This window comes from Chiloscyllium punctatum, chromosome 7 (assembly GCF_047496795.1).
Source record: "Chiloscyllium punctatum isolate Juve2018m chromosome 7, sChiPun1.3, whole genome shotgun sequence".
NCBI classification, from domain to species: domain Eukaryota; kingdom Metazoa; phylum Chordata; class Chondrichthyes; order Orectolobiformes; family Hemiscylliidae; genus Chiloscyllium; species Chiloscyllium punctatum.
Window position 1 is genome coordinate 63,290,598 of NC_092745.1, and position 27,132 is coordinate 63,317,729.

General features: G+C 41.9%; 1 protein-coding gene across 2 annotated transcripts in view; it reads right to left on the reverse strand.

Moving 5' to 3' along the window:
• camsap2a (calmodulin regulated spectrin-associated protein family, member 2a) overlaps positions 1 to 27,132 on the reverse strand; it is a 183,932-nt gene that overhangs the window by 151,283 nt on the left and 5,517 nt on the right. For both annotated transcript variants that reach the window (XM_072573836.1, XM_072573835.1), the window contains exon 2: positions 10,692 to 10,951. In XM_072573836.1, coding sequence (XP_072429937.1) covers positions 10,692 to 10,951 — 260 coding nt within the window. The remainder of the gene's footprint in view (positions 1 to 10,691; positions 10,952 to 27,132) is intronic.

Below are 27,132 nucleotides of genomic sequence, written 5' to 3' on the forward strand. Positions count from 1 at the left end.
CACAGGTGAGGTGCCGGAAGACTGGAGGTTGGCAAAAGTGGTGCCACTGTTTAAGAAGGGCGGTAAAGACAAGCCAGGGAACTACAGACTGGTGAGCCTGACCTCAGTGGTGGGCAAGTTGTTGGAGGGAAACCTGAGGGACGGGATGTACATGTATTTGGAAAGGCAAGGACTGTTTTGGTATAGTCAACATGGCTTTGTGCGTGGGAAATCATGTCTCACAAACTTGATTGAGTTTTTCTGAAGATGTAACAAAGATGATTGATGAGGGCAGAGCAGTAGATGTGATCTATATGGACTTCAGAAAGGCGTTTGACAAGGATCCCCATGGGAGACTGATTAGCAAGGTTAGATCTCATGGAATACAGGGAGAACTAGCCATTTGGATACAGAACTGGCTCAAAGGTAGAAGACAGAGGGTGGTGGTGGAGGGTTGTTTTTCAGACTGGAGGTCTGTGACCAGTGGAGTGCCACAAGGATTGGTACTGGGCCCTCTACTTTTTGTCATTTACATAAATGATTTGGATGCAAGCATAAGAGGTACAGTTAGTAAGTTTGCAGATAACACCAAAATTGGAGGTGTAGTGGACAGCAAAGAGGGTTACCTCAGATAACAACAGGATCTGGACCAGATGGGCCAATGGGCTGAGAAGTGGCAGATGGAGTTTAATTCAGATAAATGTGAGGTGCTGCATTTTGGGAAAGCAAATCTTAGTCGGACTTATACACTTAATGGTAAGGTCCTAGGGAGTGTTGCTGAACAAAGAGACCTCGGAGTGCAGGTTCATAGCTCCTTGAAAGTGGAGTTGCATATAGATAGAATAGTGAAGAAGGCATTTGGTATGGTTTCCTTTATTGGTCAGAGTATTGAGAACAGGAGTTTGGAGGTCATGTTGCAGCTGTACAGGACATTGGTTAGGCCACTGTTGGAATATTGCATGCAATTCTGGTCTCCTTCCTATCGGAAAGATGTTGTGAAACCTGAAAGAGTTCAGAAAAGATTAACAAGAATGTTGCCAGGGTTAGAGGATTTGAGCTACAGGGAGAGGTTGAACAGGCTGGGGCTGTTTTCCCTGGAGTGTCGGAGGCTGAGGGGTGACCTTATAGAGGTTTACAAAATTATGAGGGGCATGGGTAGGGTAAATAGGCAAAGTCTTTTCCCTGGGATCAGGGAGTCCAGAACTAGAGGGCATAGGTTTCGAGTGAGAGGGGAAAGATATAAAAGAGACTTAGGGGGTAAGTCTTTCACACAGAGGGTGGTTCGTGCATGGAATGAGCTGCCAGATGACATGGTGGAGGCTGGTACAATTGTACCATTTAAGAGGCATTTGGATGGGTATATGAATAGGAAGGGTTTGGAGGGATATGGGCCGGGTGCTGGCAGGTGGGACTAGATTGAAGTGGGATATCTGGTTGGCATGGATGGGTTGGACCAAAGGGTCTGTTTCCATGCTGTACATCTCTACGACTCTATGACTCTAAGGTGTCCTGTCTCTCTGATATAGAGGAGACCACACTGAGTGCAATGGATGCTGTAGACGACATTGGTAGAGACATAGATAAATTTCTGATGGACGTGGAAAGATCCTTTGGGGCCTTGGTCGGAGGTGAGGAGATTGGTGTGGATGCTGGTTTTGTGCTTCCTCCGGTGACAGGAAAAGGTGCCTGAAGTGGGGTGTGGACCTGACGAGGGAGTCACGAAAGGATGGTCTTTTTGGAATGCTGGTAGGGGTGGGGAGGAAAATATGTCTCTGGTGGTGGGGTCTGTTTGGAGGTGGCGGATGATGATGCATTGTATGCAGAGGTTTGAGGGGTGGAAGGTGAGGACCAGGGGAGTTCTGTCCTTGTTACATTGGGAAGAGGTGGAGTTCAAGGTTAGTGGTGCATTAAGTGGAGGAGATGAACTGGAGGGCATTGTCAATCACATGGGAAGGGAAGTTGCGATTGTGCAAGGAGGCGGCCATCTGGGACTTTGAGGTGGAATACCAATTCTGCTTCTACTTCATATATTTGTAATGTTAATATTTCATCATTGGGTCAAAATCCACAACTCTCGAGCCAACAGCATTGTGAAAGTACAGGCTACTTTCACCACATGGGCTGCAGTGAGGGTTGGGCAAGGAATGGTGGTTTTGATAGCAGCTACCACATAACAAGAATGAATAAAATAAAAGTTGTTTATCCATCCTTAGTCAAAAGGGTTCCCCTACTCAATCTCAATGGGCAAATCAGTGTATAGTATTTATAAATTTAATTATTTTCAATTTGAATATTGAAATTGCATAATAGCAGTTTAAGAAAAGCATTTTGAATGATCTAAGGCAATTGTGTACTTGTTCACTGAAACACTGTCGATTAGCACAGGAGTTTGTTTTGATCTCACATTCCAACTGCCTGATGTCAATATAAGGGATGACAACTTCTATTTAAATTTTAAACTGCAGAAAGCACATTTTCTTGTTTTAGGCAATCATATTAACATATGATCACATTGTTTTTCTCAGGATCATCACCATTAAAAGATTCATGTCAATTTATCATTTGAAACACAGCCAATTTCATTTACCAGCTGCGCATAAAAGCTACTGTAGTGATTGTAACAAGGTCAGCAACGTCAAACTCAGAATAGGAGTTCCGTGATTGGGGCTGTTAACCCGATACAATCAGCGAGCCCTGGCTGACAGATAAAAACAGGAGAGTCAGAGACTCTGTTCACACAGAGTTAGCTCTGAGGAAGCTGGACCAGTGTCAAGTGCTGTGCACATGTAAATAAAGGGTGACCTGGTGAAAGGATACAGGCCTCTGTGGAGTTATTTCAGACAATTACAGTTCAGAGGCAATCAAGAAATCTTTTACAGAACAAACTGACAAAACTCACACTAATTCAAAGCTGCAAGGCCAAGGGAAAATTGAACAATACTAGGCTCCACGGAACTTAAAACTTCCCTGAGGTTGCTGGGAAATAAATGGTCTAAATATTTTTACCTGCTCTCCTGAGCAAGTGGCAAGATTACTGCTCAAAATCAGTGACTTTTTTTGACATATGCAGTTCAGATCCAATGACATTAAAGAGGCCTGACTGGCCTCTGTGGACTGAGCATGACATAGCAATGACATTCCCACTATGTGTATTGAGTGAAAAGCAGAGAAAACCCCCAAAGATGTATTTTTGCGTGGCCTATCTGGCATAGGGATCAGTAACGTGTATGGAGTCTGAATCGGACAAAGTTTATAATCCCAGGCACTTACTAAGAGAACAAAGAGCAATGCAAACTTCAATACACAAAATTAGCAAAATAACACAATCTACAATACTTATACAACTTGTATTCTAATATCCAAACTTATCATGAATTAACTATGGGTTTGAGGTCAAATACACCTCAGAGCACATTAAAAATGTGATGCTGTCATTTTAAAAGTTTATTTTGTCTAGGTTTTTTGGAGGCACCAAACTGGCTACTGAAATGACTTGTGTAAACAGCTTGGGAGGCCTTGGAGTTTTTTTAAAACAGACTAAATGGGTGTGACCAACTCTCTCAAATCCACATTTCTAGGTTTTGGTTTTTTTTCAGTGGCATCAAAAACCTTAGGGGTGTCAAAGGTTTTGGAAGCTTCTCTGAACCTTCTTGATGGTCTTTCCTTCCTGAATTGGAGAACTGCATATAAGAATCAGTGTCCAATTATCCTTTTTGCTCAGGGGTGTGTTTATGGGATGCACCTGAATTGGAAAAGTTAATTATTCAGTGAAATTTTCCGACAGTTATTCTAAATTCCTCTTTATTTTGCTTGTATTTAACTAGAGCGTTCAAATAAATTGTTTTAACATTGAGTAGTCGCATTGCATGTGGAACGCGGCACTTCACATCTACCTTTAAAATCAGAGAAAATTAGGGTCTAGGCAATACTTTGAGGGGCTCTAATCTGGTCTACAACAGAAAGCACAACCATTTCCACCCTGCCCCACCATCCCCTCCCTCCCCCATATATGCGTCACCAACTCTTATTAAAACTTTGTCTCCTTTACATGGAATTACAGTTCTTCATTCTCAAAATATCTAGTTTGCTAAATCTCTCAAAAGCCACTCTGTCACTTAACTGCTCACATGCAATGTAGTTCCCACAGATTACATTGCATTAGGTTGCTGAGGCTGCACTCCAGCATCAACCCAGATAATTCCAGTCCTTGCAGACAACTATCCTCACTCATCTGGCACTGCCTATAAATGGAGTTCAATATTTCTCAGCTACATCAAGAAAACACAGCTTGTGGGCTTCCTTCGCCTCAGCTCGCAGTAACATTGAATTATCAATGGTTTATTAGGTTTCTTCAAAGCCCCAGTTATTCCAATTGGCTCAAACCCCAAATTCAACTCATAGTTGCAAACAATAACTCCCAGAACCTCTGGGCCCCAAACACAATTCTTAATGGCACACAATTGTGGTACTTCTGAGTTGGAACAGCTCAGAGTCTGCTCCAACAGTACCTTATTGGAATGGAGCCTCTGTCCCTGCTACAGAACACACTCAGCCATGTGGGCTAATCTCTTCCCATCCATGTGAATCCCACAGTAGAGTCTCCATCATGACTATCACCCAATAAGTGTCTTTTAAAAAAAACACTGAATTGTTCGACTGCTTGTGCACAAACTGTCTTGCTTTCCACATGTACTGGAACATCTAGTATATGCCAGGAACTGTACTCTTCTGCCTTTGCTCATAAAAAAGTGTATAGGTTTGGCTTGCTTAGTAGTAGTGCAAAATAACTTTTTTTCTACACAAGTCATTTGTTATGTTTCAATGATAGAAAGCCAAAACAAAGGGAAACTTAAACACATTTTTCAGTGCCACTGTGATATATGTGCTAATCCTAACTCAAAGCTACTCCATTTAAATGATTTCATAATTCCAATTTTAAATACAGAAAGCAAAGCTACATTCAACTTAGGCAACACTATTACTACAGATATTCCTTTACAAATAGGCTTTCTTCTAATATTGGGTTTCACTCAAATCAGAGTCCCCTTGTCCTCACATCTTATGCTCCCTGTCCCTTCACAGTTCAAGCTAGATGACCCTTTTCTTTTACTTCATTCACAGATGTGGGCATTCCTGGCTAGACCAGCATTTATTGCCCATCCTTAATGGCCCAGGCTATTAAGGGTCAACCACACTGCTGTGGTTCTGGAGTCACCTGTAGTTCAGTCCAGGTAAGGATGGCAGTTTCCTTCCCTAAAGGACATTAGCGAACCAGATGGGTTTTTCCAACAATGGTTTAACAGTCACCACAAGACTCTTGGCTCCAGATTTTTATTGAATTCAAATTTCATCATCTACCATGGTGGGATTTCAACCCAGGTCCTCAGACCATTACGTGCCCAGATTATGAGATTAATAGTCCCACAGTAAAACTTTAGGCATTGCCTCCCCATCACCCATCATATTTAGTCCAATAAATTAGAATTAGAATGCCTACAGTGTGGAAACAGGCCCTTCAGCCCAACAAGTCCACACCAACCCTCCGAAGAGTAACCCACCCAGACCCATTCCCCTACGCTATATTTACCCCTGACTAATGCACCCAACCTGCACATCCCTGAACACTATGGGCAATTCAGCATGGCCAATTCACCTAATCTGCACGTCTTTGGATTTGGGAGGAAACCAGAAGACCCGAAGGAAACCCACGCAGACATGGGAAGAAGGTGCAAACTCCACACAGACAGTTGCCCAAGGCTGGAATCAAACTTGGGTCCCTGGCGCTGTAAGGCAGCAGTGCTAACCACTGAGCCACCATGCTGCCCCAGTAGGTTTCTGCATTTTGAAGTCTGGGGTCATGTCCCCTCTCGGGCTTGGTTCTTCAATGAAAATAATTCACTTTTGATTCTGAAGGCTGGTGATAAGAGGAGACACCCAAGCAACTGCTACTAGACTGTGCATTTTTTTTTAAACCTGTGATAGGTTTCACTTTCTTTACAAGGATGATAGAATTATTATTGCCATTTTCTGTTTCAATGGCAATACAATCACTTCCAACCTGCAACATGCGAGAGAGATCTGGTAAAGTGTTCTCTCATCCTGGATCATGTCATTAACTCCTGCTAGCTCTGGAAGGAACTAGTGCATTACATTAGCAAACACACAAACAAACTTCAGTAGTATTCCTTATTTCATCACGGGCAGCAGCAGCTGATCCCGGAGATTGGTACAGAGAAGATTAGTTAAAATAGCGAAAAGAATAGAATCCAAATGTAGTAAGCCTTCAGCTGCTAATAATGAATTTCTGCCCTGTAGTTATGAATGCTTGCTGTTGAACCAAAGAACATGATTATCAATGAGAACCGATGACAATAGAAAACAACGTTTTTGCTGGATTCCAGTAAATTATAATAAGATTCAATCAAGCAAATCGAATGCTAATTTCTGCTTCAAAACAAACTTTTTTTTAAAAGAGTTAGAACAGTCAACTATACTCCTGTCACCATATCATTACAACAAGGGCTGAACAATCATGAACACTGATAACATCATTAACTGTAAGACAAAGCACAATTTTAAAGTTTTTAGAACTGAATGTTACTGATAAAGCTGGCTTCAATTGCTGCTGAATGATTAACAAAGACTCAATTTGTGTTCCTTTCATGAAATGAAACTTTAAAGGCTAGCAGCAAAACAAAAGAATGCCTCACTACGTTGTCACATCCACAACTCTAGCACACAGATAGGATCAATAAAACTCTCAACTATTTAATAACTCAGTTAGAAAAGAGGAGGAAGAAATTGTGTTCAACACATGGAACAATTCTCCAGTAGCACAATCAATGTCTAATTAGTTTAAATTGGATCAGGTGACAAACTAAAAAGCTGACTATTTTCTATGTGCAGGAATCAGTTTATCAACTACCAGCAACAAACATGTTAAACCTCCTGACATATTAATAGGAGGATGTTTATTCACATTGTAGGCCTCCATTCCAAATCGCTGGATTTCTGCCAACCAGAAGACTGATTATGAACAGCATAAAACAGCGGCTGGCAGGGTCAGTAAATACACAAGCTCTGGATTAAAAGAACAAAAACTGTAGGTTGAACTTCCACAGAGTGAGGCAACTTTGGAAATCTTCAATAGCAGTGGTAGGGGAGGGACCCAGATGCAGCCATCTCACTCCCATTTCTGGCAAGTCCCACTTTTGACAGGAAGAGGAAGAGTGTCGTCAGCGAATCACATGGATTGGAAACCAAAGCTCAGCAGGGCCACATGAAATGTGTATCGTGTTCAAAAATACCCAATTGTTCCCCTGTTCCGAGGGTCTTAAATCACTGACGAAGTCATGAGTTGATGGTGGAGACATTAAAAAGTCTTAACTGGAGGATAGGTTCATGTGACATGATCTGAAGGTATTCAAAACTAAAGAGCCTTCAGCATAAAAATTGTAACTACCAAAATAAAAACAGAGCACAGTACTGGCATGCATTTATTGACAGGCCAACAGGTGTAATTTCAATACAAACATTAGCATCTGTCATCAGACAATCATAGAATCCCAACAATGCGGAAACACGCCATGTGGTCCAACAAGTCGACGCCAACCCTCCAAAGAGTACCCCACCCAGACCCACTCCCCTACCCTATTACTTTTACATTCACCCCTGACGAATGCACCTTACCTCTACATCCGTGAACACTACAGGCAATTTAGCATGGCCAATTCACCTTACTTTCACATCTTTGGACTGTGGGAGGAAACTGGAGCACCCAGAGGAAATCCACACAAACACAGGGAGAATGAGCAAATGCCACACAGACAGTCGGCCAAGACTGGAATCAAAACCGGGAGTGCTAAACACTGAGCCACCTGCTGCCCCCTGGAATTTAAATGGCCTTCAATATTGATATTTCCCAAGAGCTCTTACTATAGGTGAGCCCACTTTAATGTTGGTTGATCTTCAAAAATCCCCAAAACATACATCTTTATGGAGGAGGATAAGCTCCTATTTCAATTGTCAAGAGGCTATTAAAGGCTTAGATGTCTGTGACATTAGTGAACAGAATCAGTGACTCTTAAAATGTTAATTTTATTTTTAAAAGTTGACCTTGAGGGGATTTAAAATCATTTAATGAAGTTACATTCATGAGAATTTTTGTCCCCCCAGAAACAAGTACATACAAGTGAGAGATCTCTTAGATTGTCAAAAATATTTACACCTTATGTAGTTCAGGAGTTCTTTCCTTATTGGATACTGGTGAGTAGCTATGAAAGTGACATGGGGAGGTTGCAAGGTGATATGGAAATGTTGTCCAAAGTGGACATTCTAACCAGCCTGCATTAGTCTCACCTGGCTCCAAACTGTCTCAGGAGGCATAATTGTGCTCGAGCCCACTTGGTCAAAACAATGCAGGGAAAATTTCTGACTTTCAGCGCCCAATTCTTTGGTGAAAATTCATCCCTCCATTTGTCTCGAACAGAGTCAAGGGTAGGCTTTTCACACTCAAGTTTCTTTAGCTCATATCTGGACACAGAAGCAATGGCGCTAACTTGAATTTCCAAAAGCGGTCAGATTTGGTTTGGTAGTGGCGTTAAAATGTGAAAAATCTGCATCTCAATCTTAATCTATCTTCAATTCACCAGTTCCAGTTTTAACTGAGGGGGAGTGGTGTGTGCAGCCAACTCGTTGCTGGAGTTTAGGCAATTCAAATAATAAATATGAGCTTACAGCATCTTGGATCACCATTTAAACGTTACCCCGAGCCAGCTGCATTCTCCAAACCTCATGGGAAAACCACCAACTAAAACAAATGTTTCTGCTGTTAAATTTAGCAGGATCCTCGAGAAACCCATTCTTCCAGGTTTCCTGCTCATATCCAGTTGACTGGAATTATAGGGCATTCTCCATAGCCTTAATCTTTTCAACTGCAACAAACTGGACTTGCAACCACCCAAATCCTGCATGAAGACCTGAAATGCAGTCATAAGTCAATCATTTGACTAATCTCTTACTTCAGGGTCTTGCAAACCATAAATGCAAAGAGCATGTTAAAAAAAAGATTTGACTAATTAGGTGCCACAAGATGAAAATTCAGTATTTCTAAATCAAATACTTGTCAAATTTCCAAATGTCTCTGTTAGAATGCATCATTTACCAATAAAATAATTAAGTTAGCTGATATTCATTTACTAGCAAAGAAATTTAAATTAAAAGATATGTAACTTTAATTTGTCACTTTTAAATTCATTCCCTGTCATTCTGTCTTTAAAAGAAACTCGAACAGAAAGTAATTTTTTTATCTCAGTTACATTCAAAACAATAGTTGCAAGCATAAAACCTGTTCAGCGAGTCACAGTCAGTATTTATAACCCAGTGTCACTACACACTCCGTTTTATATAACGATAGTGATGATTTTCATTAAAATGATAATTTGAAATGGCAAAATGGAGCATGATTGCCCTTTCATCCCCATAACAAAAAAGCACAGGGCTTTTACATTGCTTATCAGATTTTTAAGGTATTTTAGGACTAAATGATTGAACTCAAAAAAAGTTGGGAGATCCAAATAAGATTGGAAAGAGTGACACATCGCGGACCTTGACCACATAAAAGGTGATTTAAATTCAGAACACAAACTAATACTAGCGAGTTTTGAGAAGATTTGTAGTTCAGGTAGAAAGGAAACACCAGCAGTGCTTCGTCCAGAGGCTCACTGAAGATGTTACCTAGTATGTGACGAAATGGCTGAAAATGAACCTTCCAGCTCAGCAAGCAAACCTCCATCCACAAAATAATCTACATATAACCACAATTCGTGCATATAGAGTCATAGAGATGTACAAAATGGAAACAGACCCTTCAGTCCAACTTGTTTATGCTGACCAGATATCCCAACCCAATCGAGTCCCACTTGCCAGCACCCAGCCCATATCCCTCCAAACGCTTCCTATTCATAGATTCATTCAAATGCCTTTTAAATATTGTAATTGAACTAGCCTCCACTACTACTTCTGGCAGCTCATTCCATACACGCACCACCCTCTGCATGAAAAAGTTCCCCTGAGGTCTCTTTATATTTTTCCCCTCTCACTAAATCTACGCCCTCTAGTCCTGGACTCTTCCACCCCAGGAAAAAGACCTTGTCTATATAACCTATCCATGACCTTCATGATTATGAATAAATTACCCACTTTGCTCATTAGAGTCAGCAAAATCATAGACACTCTACAGTGCTTATCAAGCTCAGACCAACTCTCCAAATAGCATCTGACCCAGACCCACCCCCTATTCTATCCCTTTAACCTTGCATTTCCCATGGCTAATTCATGTGGCATGCACATCCTTGGGCAATTTAGCATGCTAATCCACCTAACCTGCACACCTTTGAACTGTGGGAGGAAACCAGTGCACCCAGAAGAAACCCACTCAGACACCGAAAGAATCTCTGTATGGAATGTGCAGAGTCACGCAAGCATGGAACCAAAGCTGGGTCCCTGGCACTGTGAAGCAGCAGTGCTAACTACTGAGCCACTATGCCACTGAATGGATTATACTGTTTCTGACCTGTCCAATATTTAGTAACTTAAAAATTCCATGTGTTAATATAAAAGGTTAACCTACTAAGTTTAATGAAGCAAGCACAGAACATTTATACTTTTAAAATAACATCCCAAATGTATGTTTACTTCTTTCAAACACTCACCATTTGAATAGGTTTCTTGCGAAGATCTCTTTCCGTCACTAGTTTCTCCTGCTCTGTGACATAAAGACCTTTCTGTGCAAGAGCCTGTACAACTGCATCATGACCCAGCAGTGGTTTGGCAGCATCACTCTTCAAGATCAGGCTCCCAGCACGACAATATAGCTCAGCAGAAAGGAGCAAGTTGACAACAGGTGGCTTAATGTGTTCTTGTTCATACTGGTCTGTGTAAAATGGTTCTCTAAGTTCCTCTGGTACATGATCTTAAAAAAGAAAATCAAAAAGCAACAAATCAAAATGCTGTGCATTCATACGGATAGGAAGCTGGATTTTATTTTGCAAACAGGATACATTACATTGACTATTAAACATGACACAAGCAGTAATCCCTCCCTTTAAGGCTCCACTCAGGAATGATTTGGATTAGAGTTGTAATGAAAGGCACTTTATAAAAATAAGTTTTGTTGTACATAAATGGCAAGAGATTTGACAACCAGCAATGCATGTGCTTGTTCTCAGAAAGAACTCAGCACTTAATCTCATTCACCTGCCCATCCCTAATGCACAATTACTGATTTTCTTTCCAACTTTCTTTATCTCCTTTTTAAAAGCAATTACTGATTATTTTCCAACCACTTTTTCTGGTTCAGTATTTGCATCACAATCTTCTGTTTTAACCAAAAACCACCCCAACCATTCTCTTGATAATGGACTTATGCTGTCAAATGTAGATTTTCAACTTTAAGTAAGAGTAAGAGTGCATGCTGCGAAATCTCAGAGACGCTGTGATCATGACAAGCTTGATTGGAGACGGTTACAGAAAGTGGTGAACTCAGCCCAGACAATCACAAAGGGACAAGTTTGATTGAGGTAAACACAGAAGAGTCTCCCTACTGTCTGCCACAAGGTAGATCACTGTAAGGATCTCCGCCAACCAACTCTTCACAGTGGCCTTCCAGAGTAATTATAGTTTTTATCCAATGAAAGGCACCACAGACCTGATTTTCACAGCACAGTGAACAACCAACTGCTTTACATGTTTTCTTTCCAACCTCACATATACCTGGCTCTGTCAACTGGGAAGTCTTTGGAGTGTCCTGCTGAATTTTCGATGTCTTCAGAAATTTGTCACTCTCCTCCATCTATTCCATGATCAAATGAGAGCCATAATCCCAGCCATAATAGTACAACCCAAGCCACTTCTCAATGGAAAGTGGGATCAAACACGGTTGTGTCAGTACATCAACACTCTCCTTCAGTTTCCTCATTACAATAGTGCATCTCATTCCCTGCAAATTACCCTCGACTTTGGTGATAATCTACAGAACATGGGTTGGGCAGCAGTGAGCCTTGCATACCTACATGCTTTGGGAGCAAAAACAGTAGGGACCTCAAAAGTATTGGGGAAATACCAGCAACGCAGTCTCTGCAAGATTCTCCAAATCCAGTGGTCAGCTGAATTGAGTTGAATGGAATTGAACTTATTGTCACAGGTACAAAGTCATAGTGAAAAGCTTTGTCTTGCAAGCAATACAGGCAGATCACAGAGTTAAGTAGTATAGGTAAGTAAATAATAAGTAAACAGCGGCAGAAACTAAAACACAGGTACAGGTGAGTTTGTCAGTCCATTCAGTATGCTAACAACAGTAGGGGAGAAACTATTGCGAAACCAACTAGTGCATGTGTTCAGGTTTCTGTACCTTCTCCCCACTGGTAGAGGTTGTCGAAAAAGCATTGCTAATAGGGTAGGAAGGATCTTTGAGAATGCTGGCAGCCTTTTCTTGACAGCGGGCCTGGTAGATGGATTCTATAGATGGGAGGTTGGCCTTTGTGATTGTCCGGGTCGAGTGCACCACTCTCTGTAACCGTCTCCGATCTTGAATAGTACAGTTGCCATACCCGGTAGTGATACATCCAGATAGAATGCTCTTGATGGTGCACCTATAAAAGTTGGTCAGGATATTCGCTGTCATGTCAAATTTCCTCAGCTGCCTGAGGAAGAAGAGACGTTGTTGGGCCTTTGTAACTAGTGCATCCACATGGAGTGTCCAAGAAAGCTTGTTGTGGATGACCACTCCCAGGAGCTTAACACTACACTCGTTTCACCTCTGTGCTGTTAATGCATAGTGGGGCGTGAGTAACATCCCACCAAAAGACAATAATGAGTTCCTTGGTTTTGCTGGCATTGAGAGCAAGGTTGTTCTCAGTGCACTATTTTTCCAGATCTTCCAACTCCCAGTCTGTTTCGCTGCCACCTGAGATTCAACCGACTACGGTGGTGTTATCAGCAAACTTGTAAATGGCATTAGTCTGATATTTGGCGATGCAGTCATGGATATACAGTGAGTACAGTAGGGGGCTGAGTACGGACCTCTGGGGAGCTCCAGTGTTGAGTGTTAAGATGAAATATTGTCCCCAGTCTTCACTGATTGTGGCCTGTGGGTCAGGAAACTGAGGATCCAGTTGCAGGGCTTAGTCAGAGATCACTAAGTTTAGTCATCAGTCTTGAGGGGATAATAGTATTGAAGGCTGAACTGTAGTCAAAGTCTTAGATAGCTGTTCTTAGTGTCAAGATGCTCTCTGAGGAGTGAAGGGTAAGTGATATGGCATCTGTTGGTCCGATAGGCAAATTAGAGTAATCAGGAGAGTAGTCCAAAAGCAGCACACACTCCCATTCTGTATTACCCACCATAGTGGTGTTAATCAATCAAAGCCTGCTCTAGTTGGCAGGACATGTTATTCATATGCTGGACACCAGAGTTCTCAAGTAACTTCTCTACTCAGAACTAGATTACAACAAAAAAGGAGCACTACAGAAAGGTTTGAGATAAAGGCAAAATACAGCAGATACTGGAGAACTTAAGTGAAACCAGAATATGCTTCAGAAACTTCGCTGGTCTGACAACATATGTGGGCACAGAAAGCACAAACAACATTTTGGCTCCAATATGACTTTTATCTGGAACTGGGTTAAACTCTGCTTCTCCCTCCACAGATGCTGCCAGGCCTAGAAAATCTCTAGGGGAGGAGTCCTCAAAGCATTCTTGAGGAGGTCGATTCGTGTGTCTATGGCTTGTGACCAACCAAGATAAAGAAGGTTCTTTCAATAAGGCCCACAACATATCAAGAAATCTTTTTGGGAACATGCAGAGGTGGAGGGAGTGCACAAATGCCCAAACATCCCATCTTCACAACTTTCTAAGCACTTCATGCCCCACATTTGACAAGGTCTATGGATCACACTCTGCACTGCTCAGCCATCTCAAAACCCCTCCAATCAGATTGGAAGCAGTCGTTCTCAAACCAGATAGATAGCCAAAGGAGAATAAGATAACCCCTCGTCACTGAATCACAGACCAGTGACAACATTTTTCTCGAGTCAAAACTCTAGATTTTCTTGAACAGTTCATTCAGATCCCCTCTAAACATTCTGATTTAATGAAAATGAAAAAATTCAGTTTGTCCTTTTGACTAAAGCCTCTCATGCCAGGTGTCACCTTGATGGATCACACCTGCATTTTCTGAGACTTGACAACTTAGACCATGTAAAACAAACTAATTTTGTCAGTTGAACAATAAATTCTGCGGAAACAACATTATCTAATCTTACATCCAATGACCAAGCTAATTAAGTGCTGCGATTTAATTTTGATAGAATCGCATACTTAAATAATGCGCATAAAAAAGATAACCATCTCAAACATTTGTTCATGTTATTAAGCAGACAATGGTAGTCCACATAGTATATTGAGTTCTATTACAATGGAATGTACTGCATTAGAAAGCTTTGTATTTAAAAAAGGTGAACATATGGGGGGGGATGGTAGGAGATGAAAGAACCTTGGGTGACAAGGGATATGGAACATCCAGTCAAGAGGAAGGAGGAAGCTTACTTAAAGTTGAGGGAGCAAGGACCAGACAGGGCTTTAGAGGGTTACAAGGTAGCCAGAAGAAACTGAAGAATGGACTTAGGAGAGCGAGAAGGGGGCATAAAAAAAGCTTTAGTGGGTAGGATTAAGGAAAACCCTAAGGCATTTGAGGAACTTATGTGAGGAACAAGAGGATGGCCAGAGTGAGCACCGATCAAGGACTGTAGAGGAAATCTGCGCCGGAGTCAGAGGAAGTAAGGGAGATCCTTAATGAATACTTTGCTTCAGTATTCACAACTGAGTGGGATCTTGACATTTCTGAGGACAGTGTGAAACAAACTGATAAGCTAAAACAGGTTAATGTTAGGAAGGGGAATGTGCTAAATATTTTGAAAAACGTAAGGATAGATAAATCTCCTGGGACAGAAGGGATGTGTCCTAGGTTACTACAGGAAGTGAGGGAAGAGATTTCTGTGCCTTTGGCAACGATCTTAGCTACCTTACTGTCCACTGGAGCAGTGCCAGATGACTGGAGGGTGACAATTGTTATTCCTTTGTTCAAGAAAGGTAATAGGAAGAATCCTAGGAATTACAGACCAGCCCGTCTTACCTCAGTGGTGAGCAAAGTATTGGAGAGGATTCTGAGAGACAGGACTTATGATTACTTGGAACACCAAGAGATCATCAGCATGGCTTTGAGGGGGGCAGGTCATGCCTCACAAATCTGATTGAATTCTTTGAGGATGAGACAAAACATGATGAAGGTAGAGCAGTGGATGTAGTGTACATGGATTTTAGTAGGGCATTTGATAAGGTTCCCCATGGTCGGCTCATTCAAAAAGTAAGGAGGCATAGAATGCAGGGAAATTGGCTGTCTGGATACAGAATTAGCTAGCCAGAGAAGATAGAGAGTGATGGGAGATGGAAATTATTCAGCCTGGAGCTCAGTGACCAGTGGTGTTCCGCACAGAGTGGTTCTGGGACCTCTTCTCTTTGTGAATTTTATAAATTACTTGGATGAGGAAGTGGAAGGGTAGGTTGGTAGGTTTGCCAATGACACAAAGGTTGGTGGAGTTGTGGATAGTGCGGAAGGCTGTTGTAGATTGCAAGGGACACTGACAGGATACAGAAGCGGGCTGATAGTGGCAGATAGATTCAACCTGGAAAAGTGTGAAGTCATTCACTTAGGAAGGTCAAATTTGAATGCAGAATACAGGGATAAAGGCAGGATTCTTGGCAGTGTAGAGGAACAGAGGGATCTTGGTGTCCATGGCCATAGATCCCTCAAAGTTGCCACTCAGATTGTTAAGAAGGTGTATGATGTGTTGGCTTTCAGTAGTAGGAGGATTGAATTTAAGAGCCACGAGGCTCAAAAGCACCCTGGTTAGACCACATTTGGAATATGGTGTTCAGTTCTGGTCACCCCATTATAGGAAAGATGTGGAAGCTTGAGAGAGGGTGCAGAGGAGATTTATCAGGATGCTGCCTGTACTGGAGGGTATGTCTAAATGAACGTTACAGCGCAGTACAGGTCCTTTGGCCTTCGATGTTGCGCTAACCTGTGAAACCAATCTGAAGCCCATAACCTACACCATTCAATTTTTGTCTATATGTGTATCCAATGACCATTTAAATGCCCTAAAGTTGGTGAGTCTACCACTGTTGCAGGCATAGCATTCCACGTCCCTACTACCCTCTGAGTAAAGAGCCTACCTCTGACATCTCCCTGATATCTATCACCCCTCAATTTAAAGCTATGTCCTCTCATGCTAGCCATCAACATCAAAGGAAAAAGGCTCTCACTGTCCACTCTATCTAACCCTCTGATTAACTGATATATGTCTCAATTAAGTCACCTCTCAACCTTCTGCTCTCTAATGAAAACAGCCTGAAGTCCCTCAACCTTTCCTCATAAGACCGACCCTCCATACCAGGCAACATCCTAGCAGATCTCTTCTGAACCCTTTCCAAAGCTTCCACATCCTTCCAATAATACAGTGGCCAGAACTGTACACAATACTCCAAGTGCAGCCACACCAATGTTTTGACCTCAACTACTTTGAAGTAGTGAATTCCACAGGCTCACCACTTTCTGGGTAAAAAAAATTCTCATCTCAGTCCTCATAGGTTCACCCCTATCATTAAACAATGACCCCCTGATTCTGGACTCGCCCACCCTTCACCACCATCTACTACCATTGGGAATATTCTTCCTGCATCTAACCTGTCTCGACCTGATAAAATTTTATAGGTTTCTATGAGGTACCTCCTCATTCTTGTAAACACCAGTGAATACAATCCTAAATGACTCCATCTCTTCTCATACATGAGTCCTACCATCCAAAAATCAATTTGGTAAACTTTTGCTGCATTTCCAAGTTGAGGAAGCTAGGACTTTTCTCATTGGAGCAAAGAAGGATGAGAGGTGACTTGATAGGGGTGTACAAGATGTTGAGAGGCATAGATACAGTGGATACCCAGAGACATTTTCCCATTGCAGAATTGTGTATCACGAGGGGCCATAATTATCAGGTAATTGGAGGAAGGTATAGGGGAGATGTCAGAGGTAGGTTCTTTACACAGGAGAGTGGTGGGTGCATGGAATGCACTGCTGGCAGTAGTAGTAGATACATGAGGGACATTTAAGCGTCTCTTGGATCAGTGTACAGAAGGTAGTACAATGAAGAGTATGTAAGTTAGTCTGATCTTAGAGTAGGATAAAAGGCTGGCACAACAGAGGGCCAAAGGGCCTGTCCTGTGCCATGTTCAATGAGATCAAGAGGAAGTTTGAAAGTTTTGTGAATTACAAACGAACAACTTCACTCACCCTTTTTGAAAATATGTTAAAAGAACCAATTCTATTCCATCTTCACAGTGTTATCTTTAACTCCAAACCAGTGAAGCCTTTATATAAAAAAACATTTCCTTGACCTTGGTTTATGAACTTGGGCACTGCATCATATTTTGAGGTATCAAAATCATACATTCTGATTCCAAATCCATTGGAAGATCACAAATGAAAACCTAAGAAGTCTTATTTCAGCAGAAGGCAAGCTCATTTTACAGAAACATATACTTTCCAATTACAGCAAAGCAACTGATCTAATCCATATTGCTCACTGCTTTGCTTGATAGTGCAGTATTGCATTTCTGTATGGTTGGAAAATGTGGTTAGAAAATGCTTCTGAGAATAATTTCAGTCAAGCTTAGTTCCTCAAAAGAACTGATATGTATTGCAATTTTGGCCGACAGCAAACATTGCACATACTTGAATATACTCTGTGTTCATATTTGAAGAATGATATTCTGAAGTAAGACCATAGCAGCATCATATTTTGAAGTGAAATAATTACAGTTAAATAGTACAAAAGGTATCAGAACAACTGCCATCATGCAGCGGTCATACATGAAAGGGTGTCCCATTTGTTTCCCAGTACGGCTCTTTCTTTCAAGTGTTGCACATATCTCCAATCAAGAGTTTGTTATTTTGGTCATATCAATTATTTCCAAATAATTTCTACATATAGCCAACTAAGAGATTTGCAGTATTTGTTTAAGTTCAATGCAACAAAATAATAAATCTATGCAATACCACATATTTTACATAGGTTGGAATTTGAGACAAACTTCTTTGTCACAATATAGTCTTGAGAGAATCGTCATTGACTACAATCTTCCAGAATGTCATTTTAATTGGATGTATTAATTCTCCCAAATATCTATGCTCAATTTAATATCCCAATTTTTAACTAACCTATTTTTTTCAAAGAAACAAATTCTTTCATTTCCTCCTTCGTATTTATTTCCTTCCCTGGCCATTTTTCTGGACCACACTCACGACAATTAAGAGATCAAAGGATATGATTTAGAAAAGGTCACTTAGTCTTTTTAAGCTTCCTGTTTTTCTGTTCTAACTCTCCCATCATAGCATCCAGCTGACCTTAAAACATTCTTACAAGTTTTTGTTTCCAAAATGACATGGGAGAAGAAGCCTTATTAATAGATGCATTTTAAAACTTACACTCTCTGGTTTCACCTCCACGCCAGATTTAAAGTAACAGCTTCACCTGGTGATCTCTAGATGAGGACATGACCTTTGCATGATATAAATTCATGCCTTCAAATTTCATCAGGCTAGACACTGTTACCTTTTCTTGGTTATGGGAAGAAACCAAGTCAATCAATGTAGAGAAAAGATCCACCGACCAGCCACGAGTGGCAATGTTAAGTGAGCCACTCATGCCCTCTTTACCTATGGTTAATTCAGTCATTTGTTTTCTCCTATTGGGTAAGACAAGCTATATTCTTTTATAAACAGTTGCAGAGTACAAGTGTCAATTATCTTGTTTAATTCATTTGAAATAATACTGAAAAGCTTTCTGTAATAGTCAATCAACACAGTTTGTTACTTTTGGAGCTGGAATATTAAAAGTAAATCCATGAGGCTTAACTGCCAATAGACAAGGTTTATGACAGGAAAAATAAAGAGCTGAAGGTCTTCCCATCAAAACTTTAACAAACACGGTCATTTTCAAATAAATAAACCAGATGGGCCAAATGGCTGAGCAGTGGCAGATGGAGTTTAATTCAGATAAATGCAAGGTGCTACATTTTGAGAAAGCAAATCTTAGCAGGACTTATGCACTTAACGGTAAGGTCCTAGGGAGTGTACAATTCTGGTCTCCTTCCTATTGGAAAGATGTTGTGAAACTTGAAAGGGTTCAGAAAAGATTTACCAGGATGTTGCCAGGGTTGGAGAATTTGAGCTAGAGGGAGAGGCTGAACAGGTTGGGGCTGTTTTCCCTGGAGCGTCAGAGGCTGAGGGGTGACCTTTTAGGGGTTTACAAAATTATGAGGGGCATGGATATGATAAATAAACAAAGTCTTTTCCCTGGGATCGGGGAGTCCAGAAAGAGGGCATAGGTTTAGGGTGAGAGGGGAAAGATATAAAAGTGACCTAAGGGGCAACTTTTTCACACAGAGTGTGGTACATGTATGGAATGAACTGCCAGAGGATGTGGTGGAGGCTGGTACAATTGCAACATTTAAGAGGCATTTGGATGGGTATATGAATAGGAAGGATTTGGAGGGATATGGGCCAGGTGCTGGCAGGTGAGATTAGATTAGGTTGGGATTATCTGGTCGGCATGGATGGGTTGGACTGAAGGGTCTGTTTCCATGCTGTACATCTCTATGACTCTATAATTCCAAAGTTTCACAACTGCCTGAATAAAGAAAGTTCTCTTCATTTCAGCTGTCAAAGATCAACCCCTTTTCAAGGGACAGTGCCTGTGTGCCAAGTTGCCCAGTCAGCAGCAACAGCCTTACTGTATCTACCTTGTCAAGCCCTTTCAGAATCTTGCACACTCTTATTCCAATCAACTCCCAAAACGCATAGTACCAATTTACTCAGCCTCTCTCCATGGGTCAACCCTCTCATCCCAATAATCAATTAACTGGACATTCGTTGTACCAGCTTCAAGGCAATTATATGCTTCCTTAGTTATGGAGCTCAAAAATGGTACACACAGTACTTCAAGTATGGTCTCTCTAAAGTCCTGTATCATTTTAGCAAGACTTCCTTGTTTTTGTACTTGAGACCCCTTGCAAACAAAAAGGTGGCATGTCATTTAATTTCCTGATTGCTTGGTACAGTGTGTATTATATTTTATATTCCTTGCCTGAATATACTTGATCTCTGAACATCAACATTTAATACGTCATTCCTTTTCAAAGGCATTCTGCTTCCCTATTCTTGTTATCAAACTGAATAAACAACTTCACATATTACACTTCACCTGCCTATATCACCCTGCTACCTGTTGTCCTCATAGCTACATTCCCACCTTGCCTTATATCAGCATTTATACTATCAGTCTTCTCATTATAGTGATTAATACAGATTTTAAACACTGAATACTCCAGCACTCCACTAGCTACTCTCCAACATGGAACTGTCAATTTATCCCTACACTGTGCTTACTCTTTGAAACAGCCATCTTCTTCCGGCTTTCTCATCTTACTTGGGCTCACCGCAATGCTGGTTTGGTCATCCTTTTCCACTTCCTCTTCTCACTCACTCACTCATTCCTCTTCCAATTGTGCTGCAGTTAAGTCTTCCATCATCATACGTTTGCATCTGATCTCAGACCTTCCTTTTCTCATTCCATTCAGCAGTCCAATGTCCATCATTCAGATTAGATTAGATTTACAGTGTGGAAACAGGTCCTTCGGCCCAACAAGTCCACACCGACCCGCCGAAGCACAGCCCACCCATTCCCCTACATTTACCCCTTACCTAACACTACGGGCAATTTAGCATGGCCAATTCACCTGACCCTGCACATCTTTGGACTGTGGGAGGAAACCGGAGCACCCGGAGGAAACCCACGCAGACATGGGGAGAACGTGCAAACGCCACACAGTCAGTCGCCTGAGGCGGGAATTGAACCCAGGTCTCTGACGCTGTGAGGCAGCAGTGCTAACCACTGTGCCACCGTGCCGCCCACTTTGCTACATTTCCACTAACCAATACATGTTATTATATTAACCCCTAATTCAGGAGTCAACTTTTAGGAACATCGGAGCAGCAGGAGGTCATTCAGCCAATCAAGCCTGCTCCACTATTCAATACAACCATCACTGATTATCCACTGCATTGCCTTATTCCCATACTATTCACATCTTGTCAGTTGGAAATCTGTCTACTTTAAACATGACTCAGCTTACATAATCCTCTGGGGTAGAGAATTCCGAAGATTCACAACACACCAAGTAAAACAAAATTTTCTTTATCTCTGCCCCAAGTAGTTTTCCCCTTATTCTTTTGGGTCATAGAGATGTACAGCATTTTGAAACCACCCTCCGTTATTTTATACTCCACAACAGGAGAAATACCTTATTTACATCTCCCCTATCACTTGAAGTACTCTGCAAGTTTCAATTAGATCACCCTCATTCTAAGTTCTAAAGAATGCACACCCAGTTTTTCCCATCTCTCTTCATAGGACAGTGCCCATCATCCCAAGAACAAGTCTGGTGTATCTTCTTTACACCTTCTCTACTGCAATAATATCCTTGCTCAGGTAAGGGGACCAAAACTGAACACAGTACTCCAAGTGTAACCGAAACAAATGTTCAATACTACTGAAGCAAGAGTGCTCTACCCTGTCCACAAATACTTTGTGATCAAGGCTTATATACTACTGGCCTTACCACTGGTATGTTATCCTTTAGTGACTTACTGACAAGGTCACCCAGGTCTCTTTGTACGCACACTTCATTTACTCTTACTGTTCAAGCTAAACCCTGCACTCGTAAACACCACATCTTTTTAGTTTCCTTATTTTGTATGAAGCACTAAAATAGGAAAAGGATTGCTTTAATCCAAAGATTGTGGATGACTTTTAGAAACAAGTTCCTGTAGGTCATTGAGACTTGTACCTACATTGTTGTTTTGCCCAAGTATGCCTCACCTGGAAACAGACCATTGATTGGGTTTTCAAGTTGGATCAGTTGAGAGAACCCGGAGTTATCTGCATGACAAGATGGTTCCTAATAAGGTAGACAGTTTGTGCATGAACAATTCAGAGGCAGGAAGTCCCCAGACTGCAAGAGTTATTCTCTCCCACAACTTGTTATCAGCATGTTGCTTGAACCAGTGACTGAAAAACTAAACAGTTAAAGTATACAACTCTTCCTGCCCATACCTTCAGCAAAGAACTGAATGGACTTAGTTACAAAGATCAAAAATCAGAAGGACTTGGAAGCAGCAAACAGGATACCTCATTGAATCTGGTGCTAATGAACTGTGTTTCCCCTAACACTCATATTTGTGTGTGTGGGGCTGTGTGTGTCGGGGTTTAAAAAGGGGGTTAGAATTTCAGCTGGCAGAGTTGCACATCAACCACTCATATTTTGTGTTTCCTGGGGTTAGGTGATTTATTTGTAAATAAATAAGTTCAGACAATTAGTCAGCAACTTCTGTTAGCCTGAGTCCAAACAAGCAAATTGGAGATGTTAATTAATTTGAATAAATCAATTTTCACAACAACATTGCAAGTAGTGGGTTTGAGTATCAGCACACTTTCCCGTGTGGGCTGTGGTAATGTTTGCAGGGATGTACTTCTGATGCTCGATAAAGCTCTGGTCAGACCCCTACGCATACATGCACAGTTTTGGAACCCATATCTCAGGAAGGATGTACCGGTCCTGGAGCATGTTCAGAGCAGATTCGTGAGAATGGTCCTAGGGATTAAAAGCTTAACATATGAGGGACGTCTGAGAAATCTGGGTCTGTACTCAATGGAGTTTAGAAGGATTGGGGGGGGGGGGGGGTGGAAATTGAATTGAAACTTACAGAATATTGAATGGTCCGGACAGCATGGTCATTGGGAAGATGTTTCCATTGTTAGGAGAGACTAGGACCTGAGGGCACAGCCTTAGAATAAAGGGAAGACCTTTTAGAACAGAGATGAAAAGAAACTTCTTCAGCCAGAGCATGTGGAATTCATTGCCACAGAAGGATGTGGAGGCCAGTTCATTGAATATATCTAAGACTGAAATAGATATGTTCTTGAGTATAAAGGGGATCAAGGATTACAGGGAGAAAGCAGGAGAATGGAGTTGAGGCACTTATCAGCCATGATTGAATGGCAGAGCAGACTCGATGGACTGAATGGTCTAATTTCTGTTCCTATGTCTTATGCTTCCCCCCCACCCCGCCACCAAAATAGATAACCTCACATTTTTCCACATTATATTTCATCGGCCATGTTCTTGCCCTATCCTGTCCAAGTTTTCTTGGAGCCTCTTCACATCTTCCTCATTGCAGACATTCCCACTTTGCTTTGTGTCATTTGCAAACTTGGAAACATATTATTTGGTCTCTACATTCACATCAATGACATACTTCGAACCAAAGTGGCACTTACCAAGTTCCTTTTCAAAACTCCAGTATACTATATATATTGACTCTCCTTTATCTACCAGACTAGTTATACGCTGAAAAGACTAAAATTTTTTCAAGCGCAATTTCCTTCTCTGAAACCTTGATGGTGATATCTGATCATACTATGATTTAACAGTTATTGTTAAGTCTTCCTTAAAAATAGATTCCATTATTTTTCCAATGAACAATGTCACTTGAAATAGCCTGTAGTTTGCCCTTTTCCACCTTCCTTTCTTGAATAGCAAAATTATATCTGCTAACTTCCAATCCACTGAGAATATTCTAGAACAAAGGAATTTTGGCAAGTTATGATTAATGCATCCCTTGTTAGCTCTTTAGGACCTTGGAATGGATCTATCAAGGGCATGGTCTATTGCTAGCTTTTCATTCGATAACTTTTGCTATGTTTTCTCTACTGATATTAATTACCCAAAGTAATTCAATCATATTAGCCCATTAGTTACCTTCTGATTTTATACAATTTGCGTTTTCGACTGTAAAGAGACTCAAATATTTGTTAAATATAACTGCCAATTTCACATGCTCCATGGTAATTTCTTCTGTCTCTGCTTCTAAGGGACTAATGTTTAGTTTAGGTACTTTCCTTTTTTATGTACTTGTCAATGTTTCTATAATCCTAGCTATTTGCTCCCATATTAATTTTTCCTTTTCAAACAACCTTTTAGATGCCCTTTGCAGGTTTCTGAAGCTTTTAAACATCATTAAGCTTGCTAACATCATTCATGACATTTTATGTCTCTTCCACTTCTCTCATACTGCCCTTAACTTCTCTAAGCCATGAAAAGATCCTTTGTGCTTTTCTTAAGTGGAATAAATTGGTTGGAGATTTAAGTTGTTACGTGGATTTTCCACCATACCTTGCACAGTATTCCCGCCAACAACTTTATCTCTCATTATGCCCATGTAAGTGATTGTGTTTAAAATCAAGAATATTGTTTTTGACACGAGTATCTTGCTCTCAAACATAGTATGGAATTCAAGGACCGTTAACTATGAGATAACAAATTATATGACCTGCCTCATCACACACCAATAGACCGAAAACAAATAATTTATTCCCAATTTGATCCATCAATGCATTGTTCCTGGAAGCAGTCACAACAACCTTCTACAAATTCATGAAACCATGAGCTTGTATCAAAAGTAAGGGAACTGCCAGGCAGCCACATTAGGTGCCTACTTTTGATTCTGCTAATATAGGAGCAGAATTAGGCCATTCAGCCTATTCTGTCTGCTCTACCACTCAATCATGGATGATGCGTTCCTCAACCCCACTCTCCTGCCTTCTCCCTGTAATCCCTGACCCCCTTTGTGATATTAAAGTTCTAAAAGGTTTATAATAACTGTTCATGGATTGAAAGAAAGAATGAAAAGAGATAAGCTGTTACACACCAAGGAAGTAACAATAACACTGGAATAAGCTATTAAGGCACAAAGACAAACTTATCCAGGAATTGAAAGCAATTAGTCACGTTTGGGAAAAAGAGTTGAAGTGACAGGAGTAAAACTGTTTTGACATGTGCTTGATTACTGGCTACTTTATTGCTATCTTATTTCATATTACTAGCGCACTTAGAGCTGAAAATGTGTTGCTGGAAAAGCGCAGCAGGTCAGGCAGCATCCAAGGAGCAGGAGAATCGACATTTTGGACATAAGCCCTTCTTCAGATTCCTGAAGAAGGACTTATGCCCGAAACGTCGATTCTCCTGTTCCTTGGATGCTGCCTGACCTGCTGCGCTTTTCCAGCAACACATTTTCAGCTCTGATCTCCAGTCCTCACTTTCTCCTACTAGCTAGCTTACCCTCATATTTCATCTTCTCCTACCTTAAGGCTTTGCTGGTTTTTAAAAGGCTTCCCACTAATATTCATCACATTGTATGCTTTTTCTTTTTTTTGTGTTTATAATATTTTATTAAACAAATTACAAAACAGTTTACAAAAACAGTTAACATCTACAGCTGTATACAACAGCAATTTTACAAGGGAGAGGAGCAGCAAAGCTAGGCCCCAAACCTTACCGTTCAACCAGTTTACAGGGAGATGAGGACAAACCACAAATCCCAGTTTCAAATATAAAGAGACAGCAACAATGACCTTTATACAAAAGACAATCCAGTTACATAAAAAAAAAGTGCAGACAATACAGACCCAGCAAGCCACCGTCCCTCCCACCTTCAGGCCACTCTAAGGCAGTCCGCCCCTACACCTTCTGGCTCTCAATTCACCCCATGCCCCTTCCAGTTCTCGGTCCGTCCTGACACACCTTTCGACCAAGTCTAGGACAGCCCGCCCCAGTACCCGCCCGGGGTGACAGCGGTCACTTCCAGCTTCACTAACCACCCTCAGCACCTTTCGGCCATCTCTGGGGCAGCCCGCCCCGGTCCAATTCCCCCCAGACGTGATCGACGATGCTCTCCACCGCATCTCCTCCACTTCCCGCTCCTCTGCCCTTGAGCCCCGCCTCTCTAGTCGCCACCAGGACAGAACCCCACTGGTCCTCACCTACCACCCCACCAACCTCTATATACATCATATCATCCGCCGTCATTTCCGCCACCTCCAAACGGACCCCAGCACCAAGGATATATTTCGCTCCCCTCCCCTATCAGCGTTCCGAAAAGACCACTCCCCCTGTGACTCCCTTGTCAGGTCCACACCCCCCACCAACCCAACCTCCACTCCCGGCACCTTCCCCTGCAACTGCAAGAAATGCAAACCTTGCGCCCACACCTCCCCCCCCTTTACTTCCCTCCAAGGCCCCAAGGGATCCTTCCATATCCACCACTAATTCACCTGCACCTCCACACACATCATTTACTGCATCCGCTGCACCCGATGTGGCCTCCTCAATATTGGGGAGACAGGCTGCCTACTTGCGAAACGTTTCAGAGAACACTTCTGGGACACCCGCACCAACCAACCCAACCAGCCCGTGGCTCAACACTTCAACTCCCCCTCCCACTCCACCAAGGACATGCAGGTCCTTGGACTCCTCCATCGCCAGACCATAGCAACACGACAGCTGGAGGAACAGCGCCTCATCTTCCGCTTAGCAAACCTCCAACCACAAGGGATGAACTCCGATTTCTCCAGTTTCCTCATTTTCCCTCCCCCCACCTTGTCTCAGTCCCAACCCTCGAACTCAGCACCACCTTCCTAACCCGCAATCTTCTTCCTGACCTCTCCACTCCCACCCCCAATCTGGCCTATCACCCTCACCTTAACCTCCTTCCACCTATCGCATTTCCAACACCCCTCCCCCAAGTCCCTCCTCCCTACCTTTTATCTTAGCCTGCTTGGCACACTCTCCTCATTCCTAAAAAAAGGGCTCATGCCCGAAACATCGATTCTCCTGCTCCTTGGATGCTGCCTGACCGGCTGGCTTTTCTAGTAACACATTTTCCGCCCCGGTACCTGCCCTGGGTGACAGTGCTGAGGACAGCTACCCGCTTTCTGGCTCTCGGTCTGCCCCTATGTATCACTGGCCTCTCACCCACCCAGATGCACCATCCGGCCAGTGGACTATCCTGACACACCTTCCGGCCATTTCTAGGACAGCCTGTCCCCTTCCCTGGGATGACAGCATGCAGGGGAGCTCACAAG